This window comes from Thunnus thynnus, chromosome 2 (assembly GCF_963924715.1).
Source record: "Thunnus thynnus chromosome 2, fThuThy2.1, whole genome shotgun sequence".
Taxonomy (NCBI): domain Eukaryota; kingdom Metazoa; phylum Chordata; class Actinopteri; order Scombriformes; family Scombridae; genus Thunnus; species Thunnus thynnus.
Genome location: NC_089518.1, coordinates 30,256,806 through 30,275,421, shown reverse-complemented (window position 1 = coordinate 30,275,421; position 18,616 = coordinate 30,256,806). Strand labels below are relative to the sequence as shown.

The following is an 18,616-nucleotide window of genomic DNA, read 5'->3' as shown; positions in this document are numbered from 1 at the left end:
CCTGATTGGTTATCGAGATAACACTCTCATCCAATGACACAGCTGAGAGAAGAAAATCCTTGGGATCATAGATATCAAGTGGTGTCACTGAACCATCACTGTACTGGATCCAGGCACTGATTGCTGCTTCCTGAATGAGAGTAAGAAACAGAGTATAATTACAATTCTGTTTCCCACATAATTCAATTAATTAAAAGTGTTAAAGTCATTTTGTAGTTTCTCAGTGTCCCTCTAAAAATTAGTTGAGCATATCAAGTTTACTTAGCCCTCAGTAACATTCTCTTTAAATCATCTACTGTTGACCACTGGACAATGTTTCGATGAAAAATGATGAGAAAGCTATGAAAATGGTCTTAACTTTGGCATGATATTTGCCCCTGTTTAGAGAGGTTATACATGATATTACTGAGTAGCTTATGATTGATGCCTGCAATGATGGGGACATGACATGTTTACCTGCACAGGGAAGACATTTTTCAATTTCCCATTCAGATCTGTTCAGGTGATCTGGTTTTTGAAGCTGCACTAACTGATACTTTTATATCAGTAATGGGTCAAATGATTGTGAGTAATGTGACTGCTCATAGTGACGATGATGAATTGTTGCCTGACTCCGCAGTCCATAACAGCCCACAACTTTACTGTCTTGGTTCAGTCTCGCTGCTCTTATCAGCACTGTATCCTGATACACTTCGAAATCTGCTTTTCTGAGAGTATATGAGATAAAGCATCCAATGGTGTTGGCCTTGGTAGCTTGACAGTATGATATGTTTATAGAATGATTAAACTGTGTGCCTTTCCAACACAATGGAAATAAATAGCATGCTGTTACTTTCAGTGCAATAAGTGTTGCTTTCCACACAATAAGAGACATCTGCACCTCCATCCATCCACCCACACATGCCCCCCCCTCCCCCGCCCACACACACAAACAGGTAAACATGAAAACAGCAGTAACTGAAATCTAACCACTTCACTTTGTGCACAGACACACTCTCTTCTTACTTTCTTACTTTCTTGTCTCTTTCTCCAGTCACCATCTCTTCCTTCACAATGAGCACAAGTACTTTCAGGAAGAATGATTTTGTCAACAAGCTTCTTCCAGCAGCAGCTTCTCCACAAATAAAAACAGTTCAACAGAGAATGTAGTTTTTTTTTTTTTTTCTGCTTGTCTTTATGTGATCTTGCCTCACTAATTTCCCTGGATAGAACCCTTTGCTTTCTTTAATCAGAACACAGAAAAGATTGTGTAGGTAAAACACAGCAAAAACCTCCCTTCAAAAGTAATTAAGCTCCAACATGAGGAACAACACTTTATCTCTTTCCCTCTATTTAGAGTATTTTCACATTAAATTGTCTTCTCTCCTTGCCTCATCCACTCCTTTCTTTTTTTCCCCTCTTTTCCTCCAGTCTTGTTTTTTTCCTTTATGTTCCTCTTTCCCTCTCCATTGCCCCATCATCATTCCACAGGTAATGATAAATGATGTAAGTAAAGACTGATAGATTGAAAAAGGAAAAAGAAATGATCTATATTTTAATCATAATGAGCTGCTTCCCGACCAATTAGCCCTCGGATAGAAATTATAACTCGGTATTGTTCGATAAAATAAGAACGAAAGAGGGAAGGTGGGAGGAGGGAGGGTGTAAGGGATAATAGCTTGAGATGGTGTGATAAAATAACCCTTGGCAATGTGATTAGAGAGTCAAGAATAACTTGTAACATGGTAGTCTAGCAATACTGTATGCATGAGGGTGTAGGAGGAGTGTGTGTTCACTTCTTTAGGTGTGTTTGTGTGTTTCTTCTACATGTGTGGTTATGTACTTTATGACAAATGTAGCTTAAATTTAAATAATTAGTTAATTACTTAAATGCATGTATTGTCAAAAAAACAAACCTACTCTTGATGTAGTTTTAATAGACAATATATAGAAATTTTTCAGTATTGTACTGTAGACCTTTAGGTAGTTGCAACTGTAGCTAAGTAGAGCTATAGCCTGGAAGTTACACACTCCTAATTAGAAACTGATTATGAGAAACAGATAGCAGCGATAAGACGTTCGCAGCACAGAATTACTGTTTAACTTCAATGATTACAACCTTGGGGGTTTTACTGAAGATATGCGAGCAGCTTAAGATGTAGTCCATCAGTGTGTTTGCCTGTGTGAGTCATACAAAAGCAATGAGGTGTCTCTATATGTTTATCATGTGTCTGCATGTGCAAGTTACATTTGGAAAATATGATAAAAACAACTCATGGAGAACATGATATCTTGCAGGGATAGAGATATTTTAATCTGTGCATGTGTGCACCAGTGCATGTGAGTGTGTCATTGCATGCTCCTGCTTTTTGCGTGTGTTTGTGTTATGTATACATAGTATCTCCTACCTGTTTGGGAGCGTGTAGCAGGTCGGTTGCTGTAGTTGTTAGCTGTATGGCCTGGTAATTTCCAGGACTCGCTGTCATACTGAGGGACAGAGATGCAACCAGCTGGACTCCAAGGTCTGTGATGGTGACCTAGATAGAAAAGAGATACTGTAGGTTCAAAATGTACCTGGAACATATGTCATCGTCATCATATGCTGCTTAATGTTTCTAGCTTTATTGCTATTTCTTAAGACTGTCAGAGGAAGCCATAGTTTTTTTTTGTTTTTAAAGTTTTACTTTTTTGCTCTCCTTTTAGTGGCTCAAATGGACAAGAGGTCCAGACAAGGTCTGCTTACTGGACGACTGAGAGATGAGGTTTTTGGCTACAGTACACCAAAATGATTCTCTTATATACTTAAGAAAGAACTAATAGTAAATCAACTTCAACTTTGGAAGTAAATTGAAATTTTGATACTCTTTGGGGAAATTAGGCGGTCAACCTACCAAAAAGTAACATTAGTATTATAGAACAGTGGCAAAAAAAGGACATAGAAAGACATACAATATTTATAACTAACAAGCTGAAGGCACAGAACTTGCTTAGTATTAAAGTAAATCTTCAATGAAACATGATGGGTGACGTTCAAGGCTCCCAAATTATATTATTATTTTCATATCTTGTATGATTTGGCATGTATGGCTCAGTATACAATATATACGAATAATATGGGCTTCAATTTCCTCAGACTAATCTGATAAACATGCTCATTTGCATTATGAAGCGATGTGGATGTTTTCTTTCATTTTTAGTCAATTAAGTTAAATACCCACACCTTGTATAATCAATGATATGCAAAGTGAGATTTAAAAACACACAATCACACAGTCATAGTACAACATATATTAGCCAACAAAAGGGACCTACATCCCACAAATACATTACATAAAGCAATTTGTTAATTTTTTTTTTTTACCTTGTCATCCAACACAGTCACAGTCTTCTCTGCTAGGATGGAGTCAGACAGAGGGGACAACACCTGCAGAAGATAATGCATAAATTGTTGTATATAATGACATGCAGAAAACTTAAAGGATTTATGTTTTCGCTACCTATAATCTGCATCATTACCATCATTACAATTGCAAAAGAGTCTATTCACATAAAAACAATTTCATACAATTGTGAGCTCATGAAAGCATTCATGGAGAAATTGCACTTCATGACAGCTTTCGCATTTGCTGCTTTAACACACAGCGTCTAGGAGGTCTTTTGAGGTAAAAATCCTAAACACACAGTAAAGTTCTGTGATTAGCAGCTGCAAAATCCAGGTAAAAAAGAGACATCAAATTACTGGCAGACTGATTGATTGGCAAGTGATAGAATAAAAACGTGTGTCTCAAAATGTTAAAAAAAGACAATGTGAACAACAGAATCTTGTGAATCATGCTGCACAGAGTATAGAAAATTATGAAGCACAGGTAGGTTATAGTACAAACAACATGGGAGCTGGAGTGGGATGTATGAAAGCAGCTTTTGTTGTCGTCTCAGTGATAATTGCCTTAAGGTGACAGTGAAATGTTTAACATTGACAGAAGAGCAGTGAGAGCTGGTTAACACCACAGTGCTTTGGGCCACTAAACTGACAGTGTCTGCTGAAGTTAGAAAACTAACACGCACAGAAGACACACACACACACGCGCGCATGGGCTAATCAAGTGAGCTGACATTGAATTATGTCACACACACACACACACACGCAAACACACACTCGTAAAGGTTCAAAATATGAGTATTGACTGTGTAAAGGCTATGCTGGTTAGGAAACATTGCTGCAGTCATTTCACATTATACAATGTAACCCACGGTAAGTAGCAGAGCACACAACAAACACGCACACGCGCACACACACACACACACGCATGCATGCACACACACAGTGTTCCCGTCTGCCTCCCAGCTGCGCTTCAGTGTGTCAGCATTCAACTAAGACAACTCAGCATAAACAAAGCACAAGGCCAAAACTAAAGAGCTAAAAGCGAGTGAATGAAAAGAGTGTAAGTGAGAGACAGCGAGCGAGAGAGGAATAAATGGAGTAGGTGTCAGAGAGAGAGAGAAAGAGAGAATGACAAATAGAAAGTGAGAGGGGGCAGAGAGAGAGAGAACATGAAAGAGATTGAGGTACAGATGGAGGAAGGGAGGCAGCAGCAGACAGACAGACAGTGATAGAGATTAGGGAGCCCCGTGTTGTAGTGTACTACTCCGCCTGGCGACAGGAGGACAGGCAGATCTGATTGGCGCACAAAGAAAATCTCTCAGCGAACGTGTCGGCACGTCAAACTCAATCCCACCCTCAGCGAGGTAACAAAATGCAATGATTGACGGCTCTGGGATTGCTCTTCAACACGGACAGAGAATAAGAGGGCGGGAAAGAGAGACTTGGGGGGAAAGGAAGGAGAGGGAGAGGGGAAGGAGAGGAAGAGGCGAGACTCGGGGAGACGGAGCTGGGGGGTAAAATTGAAATGTCAAACTATCAAATGACGGCTGTCGACTCCGGCATCTCGATGGGAATGCTGGGTAAATTCTCTCTCCTGGCTACCAAACTGAGCACAGCTGCCTGTGTGTGTGCACGCGCGCGTGTGTGTGTGTGTGTGTGTGCGTGCATGCATCAGTCCCCAGTGGGACAGATGCAAACACACACTCAGCTGTTCCCCAAAATCCCCAAGATATCCCCCCACTGCTGCACTAAACTCAATGCCAGCCCAATTCTAACATACGCACAACATACTTTTGAAAGCAATCATCCAAATGTAAGTGCTGCGATCTAAATTATGTACCATACACTGCTACAGGAAAACAGGTTAAAACATAAAAGAGCAAAGCAAGACTTAGATGTTATAGTCAGTAACCAACATATTGTCCTCCACTGTCACAGTCAGTCACAATGGCCCAGTTTATTGGAATTCAAGCAAGTGCTCAGTGCAAGTGTTCACCCTGTGCTAATGTGAGTGTGTGTGTGTCGGTGTGCAATTGCTGGACATCACACTGAGATGTCAGGGGCAAATCCGAAAGTTAATTGTGGCTAATTGTGTAACGAGCTAGCAGGAGAGGCTTATAGCTGCAAGAGAGGAAGACGAAAGGAAGAGAGAGAGAAGATAATGTTTACTTCGCTGGAGTGCTTATGGTTGCTCTGTGAGTTGCCAAATTACTCTGCGTTTCACATAATTGCACATTCTCAACCCTCCTTTTTTACACTAGTTATCCAACAAGTAATAGATACATTTAGAGATGTTGAGTGTGTTGTCTGAATTCTTAAAATTCAATTCAAGAAGTGATTCCAGGATGCTACTAAATTTCGACTAATCTCCCAATTTATTAGCTTTACAATAAAGGTTGATTCGAAGTTGATTCAAACTTTGACACATGAGAATGTTTATACTTTGGAATTTTATTTATTATATACTTTGGGACAATTTTATTTTATTATATCGCTGAAAGATCACAATAGCTACATATGACAAGAAAAGGCATTTTTAAGTCAATCTGCAGCTCTAACAAATTAATCTTGTGATCCATAAAATGTCCCACTTCTCATTTATTTGGACTATGTTTTGTTTAATTTGCACTTCATTAATCCTCCTCTTAACTGTATGCAGAGAGGATTTTTGCCATTGATGGTACTTAAGGGGTCGACTACGTACTGCTTCAGCTAGGGAGAATGGGTTGCTTTGTGGTTTATATGATACTATCAGTTGAGGTAGTAAAAAAGACTGGATCAATTGTATAGTGATGGGTGTAGAACAGAGGGCACGTACTTGTATGGTGGTGATGCCCAGGTCCCGCCCTATCAAAATTCGTCCATCTATCAGTCTGGCAATGCGAGGATCTTCTACCTGTGGAGCACAAAGACAGCTGTCAGTTACTACTGCAAGTTTATTTATTGTGAACTAGTTTTTAGCCTTTTGTGCATTTATCCTGTTTAGCGCTACTTTTAAGTGTTAATCAAGAGTCAAACACCACTCTTTACAGTAAAGGGTTAAAGAAATGGTTCAGCATTTTGGGAAATATGCTTTTTAGGTTTCTTTTAGGTACACCACTCTTATGTCTGCACATTATAAGTTTGGAGACAAAGGCAGGGGGTGATTAGCCTAGCTTAGCATACAGTCTCAAAGCAATGAGAAACAGCTTAGCTCTATCCAAAGATCAAAAATATGCCTACCAGTACTCCTAAGGCTTACTAATTAACATGTTATATCTCATTTGTTATATATACACAAGTATTAATGTATAATGTAATGACAATTTATGGTTATTAAGGGTGTATAAAGGTGTTGTAATCATTTCTTGGTGAACATCAGCTGGGTGCAAAGAGTCTCTCATCATCCCATTGAGGTTGCCAGACAACCAGTGGAGACACTGTGGAAAGATAAACTGATGTTCATTACTGTTTTTGCACAGATTAAACAATATACAACATGTTATTTGGGAAGCGTGAGAGGTGCTAGTAAGTATATTTCTTTCTCAGCTGTTTCTCATTGCTTTGAGTCTTCTGTAAAGTTGAAGTTATAAATTAGCTTCATACTTAAGAGTGTGATATCAATCTTTTTACCAAATGCAAAAGCAAATTGTTTCTGTTAAATTATTCTTTCAAGGAAGGGTATTAATGCTTGAACAGAAGTGTGTGGTTTTGTATATCTACCTTTAGCTGGTCCAAGACCAAGTGAGTGATATCAGCTTGCCAGTCTGTACCCAGCATGTAGACCATCTCTCCTCCTGGGTCAGAAGGTTCTGCCACAAAATGGGTGAGAACCCGCACCAAGGCATACTGATACTGAAGGGTCAAGAAAAAGGTTAAATTAGACTATAATACTCAACTACACTGGGAGCTCATATTTAATTGTGTAATCTTTGTGTTAACTAATAGAAAATAGTTCACAATAATACTGCACAGGATCTTAATACAGCTAAGTGTCCCTAAAGCAATGTTTTTTTGGAGAAAATGTTTCAAGAACACTCTTTAAAGGTGTGATATGAAAAGCAATAAAATAATACCTGTAGGGTACAGCCTTTGCCCTTCCTCTCATCATCCTCATCATCTTCACTGTCTCTGGTGGGTCTGCGAGGAGAAGAGGTAAATGAGACAGAGAGGGAAAAAGAGAGAAAATGAGAAGAGAGGGTGAGATTATCTGGTAATTAAACACCATTTTTGTACTCCACACTCAGCTCCAAGTAATCTACTGTTTAATCTCTGCTCCAGGTTACATTCACAGTCAAAGAAAAGACACTTTTTTTAATCCAGATGTGACACTTTTAAAACACTTAAATCGCACAGGCATTTCTTGGAATGCCTGGGTGAGCAAATCATTTCAAATGTAGCTGGCCTTCATAGACAAAACCCAACTGAATTTAATCTATCCTTCATCGTTATGTAATATCACCTGTGTTTTTTCTTAAAGAGTAGAGCTGAAGTATTATAACTTCTGTCAGCTAAAGCATTGAAAATGTTTCAAATCAATCTCCCTTGTAGATGGAGCCCCAGTGCATCTCAGGAAGTGGAGGATTCAGCATTGCACTCCTGTAACATTGTCGGACTCCCGCTTGAAAGTTAAAATCGATACTGCAGAACCAGATATATTGTCTTTTTTATTATGTACATTCCTCTTCATCGTCAAAACCTGGTGCCCACATTAGCCACATTGAGGGTGAACCGCTGGTAAACTCAACTGTTGTCTTCAGTTTATCAGATTTCGCGCAGCTCATTCTGGAGCCATAAAAAGGCTTTATAGAACTTTCTTCACATCCGCAGAGGTGCTCCTCAAGACCTGTAAACAGACTTTGATGTGTAAAATCAATGGAGTTCCTCTTTAAGTTGTGATCACAAAGTATCACCCGGGGCAAGAGTTACGCTATGTGCCATGTTTTCTTAAGTAAATGGCTGCATTTATATATCTATGCAAAGCACTTTACAATTTATCCATTCACACACACACGCGCGCGCATACCGATGGCAGTGAGCTACCATGCAAGGTGCTGCCCCGTCTGACCTGACTGGTCTGACCACCTCCTACACCACTGTTTATGTTTTTGTTTGTATAAAACAGTTTAAGGGTTGTATCGGAGGGCAGATCTCATAATTCCCATCAGTAATCCACACACAATAAACAGTGGCCTGCTTCATTTATGGCTGAATTTATGTTGTGTACCTGTATAAGTGTATAAGAAGTTACAAGCTCATATTTATTGGGATTTAGATGAGCCCTGTGTTTATATTGTTATTTACTTTATGAAGAGATATGTAAAAGATTTGATGCAATCTATAAAAGGGAGAACTTGAGCTTTCATTAGGGGGATAAATATTTTTGTTGGAGAGATTTGGCCCACAGGCCGCTGTTTGCCTTCCACTGTCCTACACCATAGTCAGTGAGTAAGGGAGAGACAGCAGCTTTCCTTCTGTCTCTGGTGTTGACATTGGAAATTCTGATGACTTCTTTGAATAAAAGTTGTAACTTGTACTTGAAAATAGTCTTGGTTCAAAACACACATCAGTAGTAACAAAATGGTTTCTGATCACAACACAGCATTAAAACTGGCTTAGGTTATTAATAAGCTTTATTAATAACCTAAGGAGTACTACTGACTGATTTGTTTTATATGTGGATTGTTGAAAAGCAAGAGTTGAGTTGAGTTGAGTTGAGTTGGTTTCTATAGACCTCTTCTGTTCAATCCTTATATTCTTCCCCTTGGCCTTGGTAATTGTTGCTATGCAGATGACACTCCAATTAACATTTCTTAGTGTCCTGATGATGCAGGCACTGTACACTCCCTGTTACACTGAATGCTGTCAATCTCTAAATGTCATAAAACCTTCCCTCAGTTGAACAGGAAAATTTAAACATTTAAATTAATTTAAACTTTTAAATAAAATCGTTTTAAGTGCAAAGGCTCAGAGGTAGTGAGTATGTGAATATTGTAGTCCTGATCTTTTAGAACCACTGACCAAGTAAAAGCTATGTGTCTTTGATGCTGTACTGAATTTTGATTCACACATTAGAACCAGCACCCATGTGGTCACCCATCAGCAAAAATCATCACATAAGCATCACATATAAGCACATAATCAGCTTCTGAAACACAGAACATGTTTTTTTTTCCATAGACAGCTGCCTTTTTGAAATGCCCAGAGCTCAGTGTGTACTACAAACACTAGAACTGCTTTGTATATTTCAAAAGACACCTCAAGTATTTCTCAATGAGCTGAAAATCAGACTTCTTTAACACCTTTATTCCCTATTCCTCCATGTTTTTCTTATTGTTCCTTCAGTTAAATATTTGAGCTTCACTCTGCATAATGATGTAAGTGCAGAGTTTGACATTAGAAGGCTGTTCACATCCATCCATCGAAAGTGGAAAGTTTCTATCTGCTCACCTTAAATCTGAGTTTAAGGGAGAAGGGTTGGATGAAGTGATATATAATGTTTTACTCTAGTTGACAATAACTATGCTCATTACTGTAAGTACAACAAAACCAGTACGAGTAAAAAGCCAAATAGTACTTTATCAAACCACCTGTTCAACAAGCATAAACATGTAGAGAAGCCATATTTTCAACTGCTTTGCCTGAAGTGTACCACAGCATGCTAGTTCAGCTGTCTCTACATGGCCTAACTGTTTATCTGAGTTTTCCACACATCTTAAAATTATGCAAATTCTTATTGTAAAATTCTTGTAAAGCTTGTCTTGTAAAGACAAACTAGCCAATCCTCTCTACCCGCAGTACCTGCAGGCAGTGAATCATATCAGCAGCAGAGGGATGAGGACAGAGGACAGGAGGAGAGACTGCCTTTACAGAAAGCAGCTGTGGACACCCCTCTTGAATCGAGTTGTGCTGACAGGTCGGTTGAAATTGCATGTCTTGTGTGTATAGATTGTGTTTCATAGACGACCTGGCAACTTGGGTAATGTCAGACAAACATACAAAACTTATGGTATGACGATTATTCATAATGAAGATTGAGGGCCATGCAAATTACGGGAGTTTCTTGGGAGAAACAACAAAATGGGAGCACAGTGGTAGAGTGAGTGAAAATACAGGAAAAACACAGGAAAAACGGGAAACTTGAACTTCACTGTACATACACTGAGAGTGGACTTTACAGTGAAGAAGGAGACATATTATTTCCAGCAGTTTTGCAAACTTTGAAATAAAAAATATTTGCATATTCATAAATTCTGGATTTATCAATGAGGGAGAAGGAGTAGATGTCATTTTAAGGAAGGCAATTAAACTTTTTTTTGTGGAAAATCCATACTAGACACAAATTATTATTTCAAGCAGTGTTTTTTTTATACCTTAAAACCTATATGGGGGGATCTTTAATCTTGATAAAGTAGCAAAAACACAGCAGTTTTTATTAGTACTTTTAAGTGAAAACAAAAATATCTGCACTAAATTCATCTGTGCTTCATATCTGTGGTGTTGTTTTGTTATCTTTGCTATTTGTCGCCACTGTGCACCTCCTAATAAAGCCCAATTTGTGTTTAAAACAAAAAAATATACAGTACAAGTCAAAAGTTTGGACACACTTTCTCATTCAAGTGAATGGGAAAGTGTGTCCAAATTTTTGGTACTGTATATTTTTAAAATTTGAAAATATATAAAACACAATATAAAAAGTATTGTAATTTCACACCTGAGGAGGCTAAATAATCACCCACAAATAGAGGAATAAAATGAATCTCTGAATGCCTCAAATGCTCTATTAGTGTTGAAACAGTAAACCTCTTTCCCTCGATGCCTAGTGGAGGATCTCTTTCTGTCTCTTACACACACACACACACACACACACACGCACACACGAATGCTTGCATGAATACACGCATACACACACAAAGAAACACAAGGTCTTTCTTCCTCTCCACTCCTGTGTAATATCTACACAACACCACATGCAGGCAGGCCCACACAGGATCATACATATACACAGACACACACACACACACACGCACAGGACTACCTCTGTGTACTGTAACTGTCCTAGAGTGTGAGACCCAGGTAATATTACAGGAATTCTCTTTCCATTTCCCAGTGTCCCAGTGCCATGTGTCTGTGTGAGAGTGAGTGCCTAATAGTTCTTGTGTTTCACTCTGTGAGATAGTGGTTAGGGGAGATAGAGGTGTGTGTGCGTGTCTGTTTGTGTCTGTGTGAGCACACGGCTTGGTGGCTATCTGAGCAGAAATTGGTGAAATTGAAAAATAGGCCCAGCAGAACCGAATGGAATGGTGGGCAAAAGATGGGGAATTGGAGCAACACACAGATGCACACATGCTCATGCATGTATACACACACACACACACACACAGATACACAAACATAGAAGCATAGAAGCATGCAGGCATACAATCACAGAGAAACTATACACAGACTGGAATGATGACTTGTTAACCAAAGTACATGAATATTTAGGTTGATTTTCAGTGTGTACAACTGTGTCTACCTGTGTGTTAGAAGTTGTATGCTATTATTAAAATCTCAAAAAGCCTCAAAAATGAAGTTTGTATATATATATATATATATATATATAGGAAACTTTATCCTCGATATATATGTATATATATATATATATATACACATATATACATATATACATATATATCGAGGATAAAGTTTCCTAGATTCCAAAAACATCTTCATTTCGGTATATATGCACAGCTGAAAATAGATGTAGCTACTGTAGAACTTAAAGTTTTACTATAGACTCAATGAATTTGAGTCTATAATTAAGGAGATTTCTTTCATAAAGTAATTGAATATAGAAATGAAAAGAAAATATAAGAGCCAAATAGAAATGGATAGAAACAAGAGAATATGACTGTGTCAAGGCTCCATAATCCTCAGAGTTTCTTATTTTATTAATAGAACATTTCTTATCTAGATTCTCATCATGCAGACAATTACATGATACATGTGACACATTTTTTCTAAATGAAAGTAAGGGCAGCAGCTCATGAGAAAATAATCTCATCTCATAACATTAAGAAATGCTCTGAAAAAATTCCAGGATATGCAACTGGATCCAGAACCACCATAGTCTGCACCAAATTAAATTTAGAATTTCTAAATGACAAATAAACAGATGCAGAAACAAACCAGACTGGAAAAAAACAACCTAATAAAATAAACAGATGAATAATTTCAGAGAATTGTGAGGAAGACACTGTAAAACGAGGAGTTGATGTAGAAAATAATTTGTTTCTTCTGTATAATATTCATCAAACATTTTTCATTATTACTCATGATAGAGGTTTATATTCTGTTCTATAATCCTTCTTTTTCCTTGTATCTTTATGCCTTTTCTTCTTTTTTCACTTCACACACACACATACACACAAAGCTGCACAAAATAGTAGACAAGCATGAGCATACACACACACAGTATGGACAATAAATAAAGTATAAAAGTATGAACACACACACACACACACACACCAACATGTACCAGATCCACCCAGTTGCATTGTTTCCCTTTTGAGAGAGTGTGTGTGTGTGCACATGTGTGTGTGTTTAAATGACTGAATGCTTCATTCAATGGCAATGATGCTAAAGCCATAATAGTTGTCATCAGTATAGCCTGGCAGGCCTTGACCTCATGGGAAGTTATAGACTGGCTGGAACGATATGTGCTTTCAACTGCTTCATGCAATAAGCACTATATCACGCTTTCAGACACACACACACACACAAAGACAGACACACAAAAGCTGACAGAAACACACACATTCATAGATTGTACTAGTTCCTTCTCTTGTCTCTCTCCGTTGCAAAGTGACACACATAAAACTTAAGATCTTGGCTTCCTCTTTTCAAATTCTCTTATCAAAAATAAAAATATAATAGAGAAATACTTGTAAATAATTTATATTTTGCTGTCTTTAATTTGCTAAGGATGAGCAGCTGTATAGTTTCCTTTCAGTGTGCTTGATTGGGACCAATAATGACGGCAGTCAGCTCTGTGATTGGTTAAAATGTTTAAAAAGCTGCCTGTGCTTGTTAGTTAATTAAGTTGAAGCCTGTGAGCGAGCCTGGAGAGCACCTGTCTTACCGTGTGAGATGTGCTTTTTGTAGTATGTTTTATGTTTTCGCCATGTTTCATTTTTGTATTTGAAGTATAAAGTCTTCAGTAAACGGTTGAAACAAAGAACATAGATTATGGCATTTAATTGAAGCACACATCAACTATATGCTATATGCTCTGTAGTTTAAGTGGGCATTTTCAAAAAATGGACGGAGCCACATTTACAATGATAGTAACTCATTCAGTCTCTTTCTTTTCTCTTTTACCAACATGCTGAAAACTCAGTTCTTTTTGTTGAAAAAAACTGTTTGCATTGACTTCCCTTTCAAGCAGAACAAGTACACAGACAAAGGCAAGAACTGTGGATCAAGTTCAGAGTATATCTGCCTTTTTTTTCTGCAGTAAGATTAACGTGAAATGCTCTGCATCTGCATTTTGGCCGACAAACAGATACAATCTTTACATCCTCTATGTTTCCCTTCCTTGTTCCTTAAAGGTAAATCACCTCTTGTTAGTGATGATTGGCACCCTCCAGCCTTTGACCTGGCTCAGCTCGGTATCTGACACGTCTATCTGCAGAGGGAGCTTGGGCACCCACACGGTGAGCTGGAGCTGAGCAGACAGATGCAGGTAGGTGAAGTTCACTGCCAAAGACTGCCGGCCGCGCATCTCTTTGCCGTTCACCAAAACCTGGTCGCAGTTCGGGGAAACCTAAGCAGAGAAAAAGAGCAGAAGAGGAGAAAATGAGCGGTGTCGAGTTCGGGACAACATGCATGCAGAGTCTGACATTTCCTACTGACCTCAAACAGACCTCAAACTCAGTGATTTCCACAGAAACAGATGCAACCTCAGCTGCACATTCCATAGACACAGTCTGGAGCGAGTTTTCATCAGAACATCCGTGCTCTTGCAGCAAATAAGATATTTTGTCACTGATTGCTTAGATTTTTATTCATCTTGTAGAGCACTTTTGAACACTGTTGTGAAAAGTGCCCTATCAAAAAAGGTTAATAATATGCTTCTGCACCTTCTTACTGACACATCGGTGGCATTTTGGGTTTGTGATTACCCAGGGAGTTCTTGTCACCTCCACCAATCCGAAGCCGATGTATTAAATATGCCTCCTGTGACATTCTCGAAACAGCAAATCACATTAATTTTCAGACATTACTATAATTAATTCGAACCCACTAGAACATATGCAGACACATTACATCTGTTTGAGAATAGCCATCTTTCTGTCTTTCTTTCTCAACAAATCTGAACAAGAATTTTTTAGAGAAGCGGAAGTTGCATAATGTCTTAAATAAAACACTGTGTTTTCTGAGTCCATAATTATGGAAATATGGATATCTAGTTTAAGAACGAAATTATTCAAATGAAATTGGTACTGAAGTGTAAAAAATGTCTGTAGACACTGGATTAATATGGTTGTATTTCAGGAAGTGGACAGCACCCTTACAAACAATCTGACAGGCAGAACAATGAAAAAGCCAGGATTTAGTCAGTTTCATTTTCACCCTTCTCGCGTGTCTGACTGTGTGACTGATTGAGTTGACGTTTTTTGAACAAATCGTCCCACATGTTTTGTTGTTTTTTTATACCAACAAAGCATTCATGAAAGAAGAAAATGATATAACCCAATGTGGGCATAATGTGATGGTTTGCCAAGCTGTTGTGGTAGCTTTACTGTACATATACAATATACTGTAGTATATACGGTATTGTATTATCTTTAGTCAGGGTTTATATATTATTCTGTACCTGTCCAGCACCTGTCAGTACCACAGATAATTACACTGGACAGTGGAACCGAATGGTACTTAGTAGTAAGAAAATGCTACCAAAAACTAGTTGTCTCAGTTATTTTTTAAAGTTCAGCAAGTTTTTATTAATATTTTGTCAATAAAAATGTAGTTCCCTGCATCAAGAACAAAAAACTACAATTTTTCAATCAATATACAGAATAGAGACTAAAACATATAAAAACAAATAAACAGGAAATCATATCAATTGCTGCAAAACTGTGTTAAATATATTTACTGTCATTTGTTTTTTTCTGTTTCTCACTGTATTTATTTCCCTCTCTCTCATTATTTCTGTTCTTTTTTTTACTTCCACAGTCATTCACCTATCTGTGGCATGTATATAACCTCTCCTCCCCCTCTTTCTTTACCCTACACTTATCCTCCTTCTCTCCCCCTCTGAGTTTTATACGCGTTTTATCTCTCACACCCTCTTTCATCTCTCCACGCTACACTTATCCCGTGCACCTCATTCTTTCTCCCCACCCCTTCTTATTTCACTCTCAGCTTTACATTTATCAAGTACTCGTTTTGTCTGGCTTTCGGGTCTCATGCAGTCTGTTGAACTCTCTTATTGTCTTATTGCCTGTCTTACTTTTTAATGCTCTTCCACCTCCTGCTGCTTTCTTTTGCAAAACTGCCAATCTTTAGTCCTTCCTTCCCCTCAGCCCCACCTCACTTTCATTCCCTCACTTCATGTTTAGATGTGTATATGCATTTTTAACATTAATCTACCTCTATGCTCTTTTGCAGCAACACCCTGTTTGATATTTATCCAGTCATACAAACTGAGTCTCACTAGTCTTAAATTTTGTGGAGAAGCATTCAATTTGGGAATTTGTTGTTACCTTCCCACTGCCTTCATTTTCCCAGGAGCGACTTGAACCAGAAATCTTTTACTCTCAACCTCACTTACCGACAATTATTGACAATGTTTTGCCATTTTGTATTTTTTGGCACCTAAAACTGAGGTCTTGTTCTCTGTATTTTTCTCTGAGAATTTGGTTTCACACTACAACTACAACTTAGAAATTGTGAATAAATTGATTCCAGTATTTTAAGACTCGTATATTTAAATTTGACTCCTTAAAGCCCCAAAAATAAATGGAAGATTCAGTATTTCCACACAAAAATATTATTCCTGGTTTGTTTGACTTTCAGGTTTATGTCAGTCCTTTCAGAAATAACAATTACAGAAAATATATAAATGAACACTCGACTAAATAAATAAGTGATTAAAATAATTATGTAATAATTCTAATAAGTTGGTTTGGGTCTGTGGAGTCAAGAGAAATAACACCCAACCCTGCAGTCTACTGCATATGTACGTAGGCAAATGTTTGCTAAAATGTTATATAACTTGATAGGTCAGGCCTGTGTTAGTTCAATTTGGAGACTTATATAAAATGGCACTTTTGACATTTAAATGACACAAATATTAAAGGTTACTTCTATCTTGTTAAACATTAATAAATTTGAATGTCAGTATTAAAATTACTAATATACTTTTACTGAAAATGCAAACTGATGCAAACAAATTTTATTTTGTGCTTTTCCATCAGCAACGCTTTCTCTTAAAATTAATATTGCACACATTTGAAAAAACATATATGTTTTGAAAGAAACTGTTTTTTTTTATAAACATAGTGTGGACCCATTTTTTAACGAATGCATCTGAAAAAGAGTGATACTCGTTTGCATACGTTAAAGCATTCAAGGCTTAGAGAGAGATTGTGGTCTTGGTTAAATATTGAAACAGTCAACGCAGACTTAAAGTACAACACAAGACTTGTTTCCTCTTTTCAATGTCTATCCCAGAAGTCTGCCCTTCAGTGTCAAAGTCCTGTGCTTTGTATGCCCATCATCTGTCCTGACTTTTGTGCAGTACTTGAAGGTAACACTTCCTTGACGGGAAAGAAAAAAAAAAAGTTTCTATTGAAAATATTCCAGGCAGCAATTATGGTTCCCCAAAAATATATTTGGCAAAAAAAACATGGTAGTATATCAAGATAATTTTTAGGAGATCGGTTTGCAAACACACACACACACTCTGCAGCTCCACACACACAACAGGAATAATGCCAAGAGGTCGCAACTTGTCCGATTGCATTAGTTAACATTTTTGGTTTCACGTTAAATGGTTGTTCATTGAGAAGGTAAAGAGTATGTGGAGTGAGGGTTCAACACTTGCCACTTTGTCTTCTTCTAGATATTCTGTTGTTTTAACCATTTAGCAAAAAAATTAGAGAGCAGTCATGAGCTTTGACATTAAAATACAGACTCTGGTTTCATGTCAGTTCCTGGTTGATTGTTGTGCGGTTCAGGCCGGATCAGGCTCTGGATAGAATTTCCTATTTCTCAGATAAACACAAACAAGCACACACAGGACTTAAACTTTGTGTGGTATTGCATTTTTTCTTCCTTCCTCATGAAACTCTTTGATCTCAAAAGAGGTTAACATTTTGTACATCAGAGCTAAAGCGTTTCCTCTCTATCTCCTCTCACCTTTTAATTTCTTTCAATTTTACTTTCTTCTCTCTGCTTCTGCTCCCCTGACATAAAAGGAAAGGTGCCCAACCCCTCTCCTCTCTCTGCTTCCTCTTTTCAATTTCCCTTTTTCTTCTGTCCCTTTAACTTTCATTAAATCTCCCCCAACATCCACTATTTCCCTCTCTTGACCCCCTCTTTTTCTTTTGTCTCTACCTCGCCTGCCCTCCCCCATTGCACAGTCTCCCTCTTCATCTTCCTCTCTCTCTGAAACCTGATTTACCGCTTGTTAACATCAAAGGGATGTTAGACTGTTGGTGCCTCAAACTATTTCTCCAAATCATTTTTATATTCCAGGTGTAAATCAGTGTGAAAACTGCACTTGGTTACTGTGGCAGGGTTCAGTTTCCAATGAAGGTATAAGACAGCAGAAGTCAGGGAGAATGCACAATGGTTCTGCTTGAACTACTGCTGTAGCCATTGTCTAGGTCTGTAATTTCTACCAGGTTTACTGAATTAATTCTGATCTGCCTCAGGGGAACGTTTTAGAAAAATTAAATTTAAGTTCTTTTTTTTTATCAGCAATTGGAAAATGTGAGGAAATAACCTTGTAACTTTTTAGTTTTGAGTTTACGAAATACTGTTTTCACCTTAGTGCACAGAAGGATGGACTCTGAATTACTAATAAAGAATGGATGCAGAACAGCGCATAGGTGCTCTGTTTGTGATTTTTAATTGCATACTATAAAATAAGATGACTTAAAGAGGTCATATCATGCACATTTTGAGGTTTATATTTTTATTCTGGGGCTTTACTGGAAAATCTTTGCATGATTTACACTTCCAAAAGCTCCTTATACTGGAGCTTTATGCAGCCCCTCAGTTCAG

The 18,616-nt window shown here is 37.9% G+C and overlaps 1 protein-coding gene across 1 annotated transcript in view; it reads right to left on the bottom strand.

Annotated features, from left to right (window-relative positions):
* Window positions 1–18,616, bottom strand: part of si:dkey-215k6.1 (transmembrane protein 132D) — a 278,691-nt gene that overhangs the window by 6,346 nt on the left and 253,729 nt on the right. Inside the window, exons 7-13 of the mRNA XM_067615492.1 lie at window positions 13,942–14,147; window positions 7,417–7,480; window positions 7,064–7,195; window positions 6,180–6,257; window positions 3,341–3,403; window positions 2,388–2,516; window positions 2–130 (exon numbers count right to left, since the gene is read on the bottom strand). Coding sequence (XP_067471593.1) covers window positions 2–130; window positions 2,388–2,516; window positions 3,341–3,403; window positions 6,180–6,257; window positions 7,064–7,195; window positions 7,417–7,480; window positions 13,942–14,147 — 801 coding nt within the window. The remainder of the gene's footprint in view (window position 1; window positions 131–2,387; window positions 2,517–3,340; window positions 3,404–6,179; window positions 6,258–7,063; window positions 7,196–7,416; window positions 7,481–13,941; window positions 14,148–18,616) is intronic.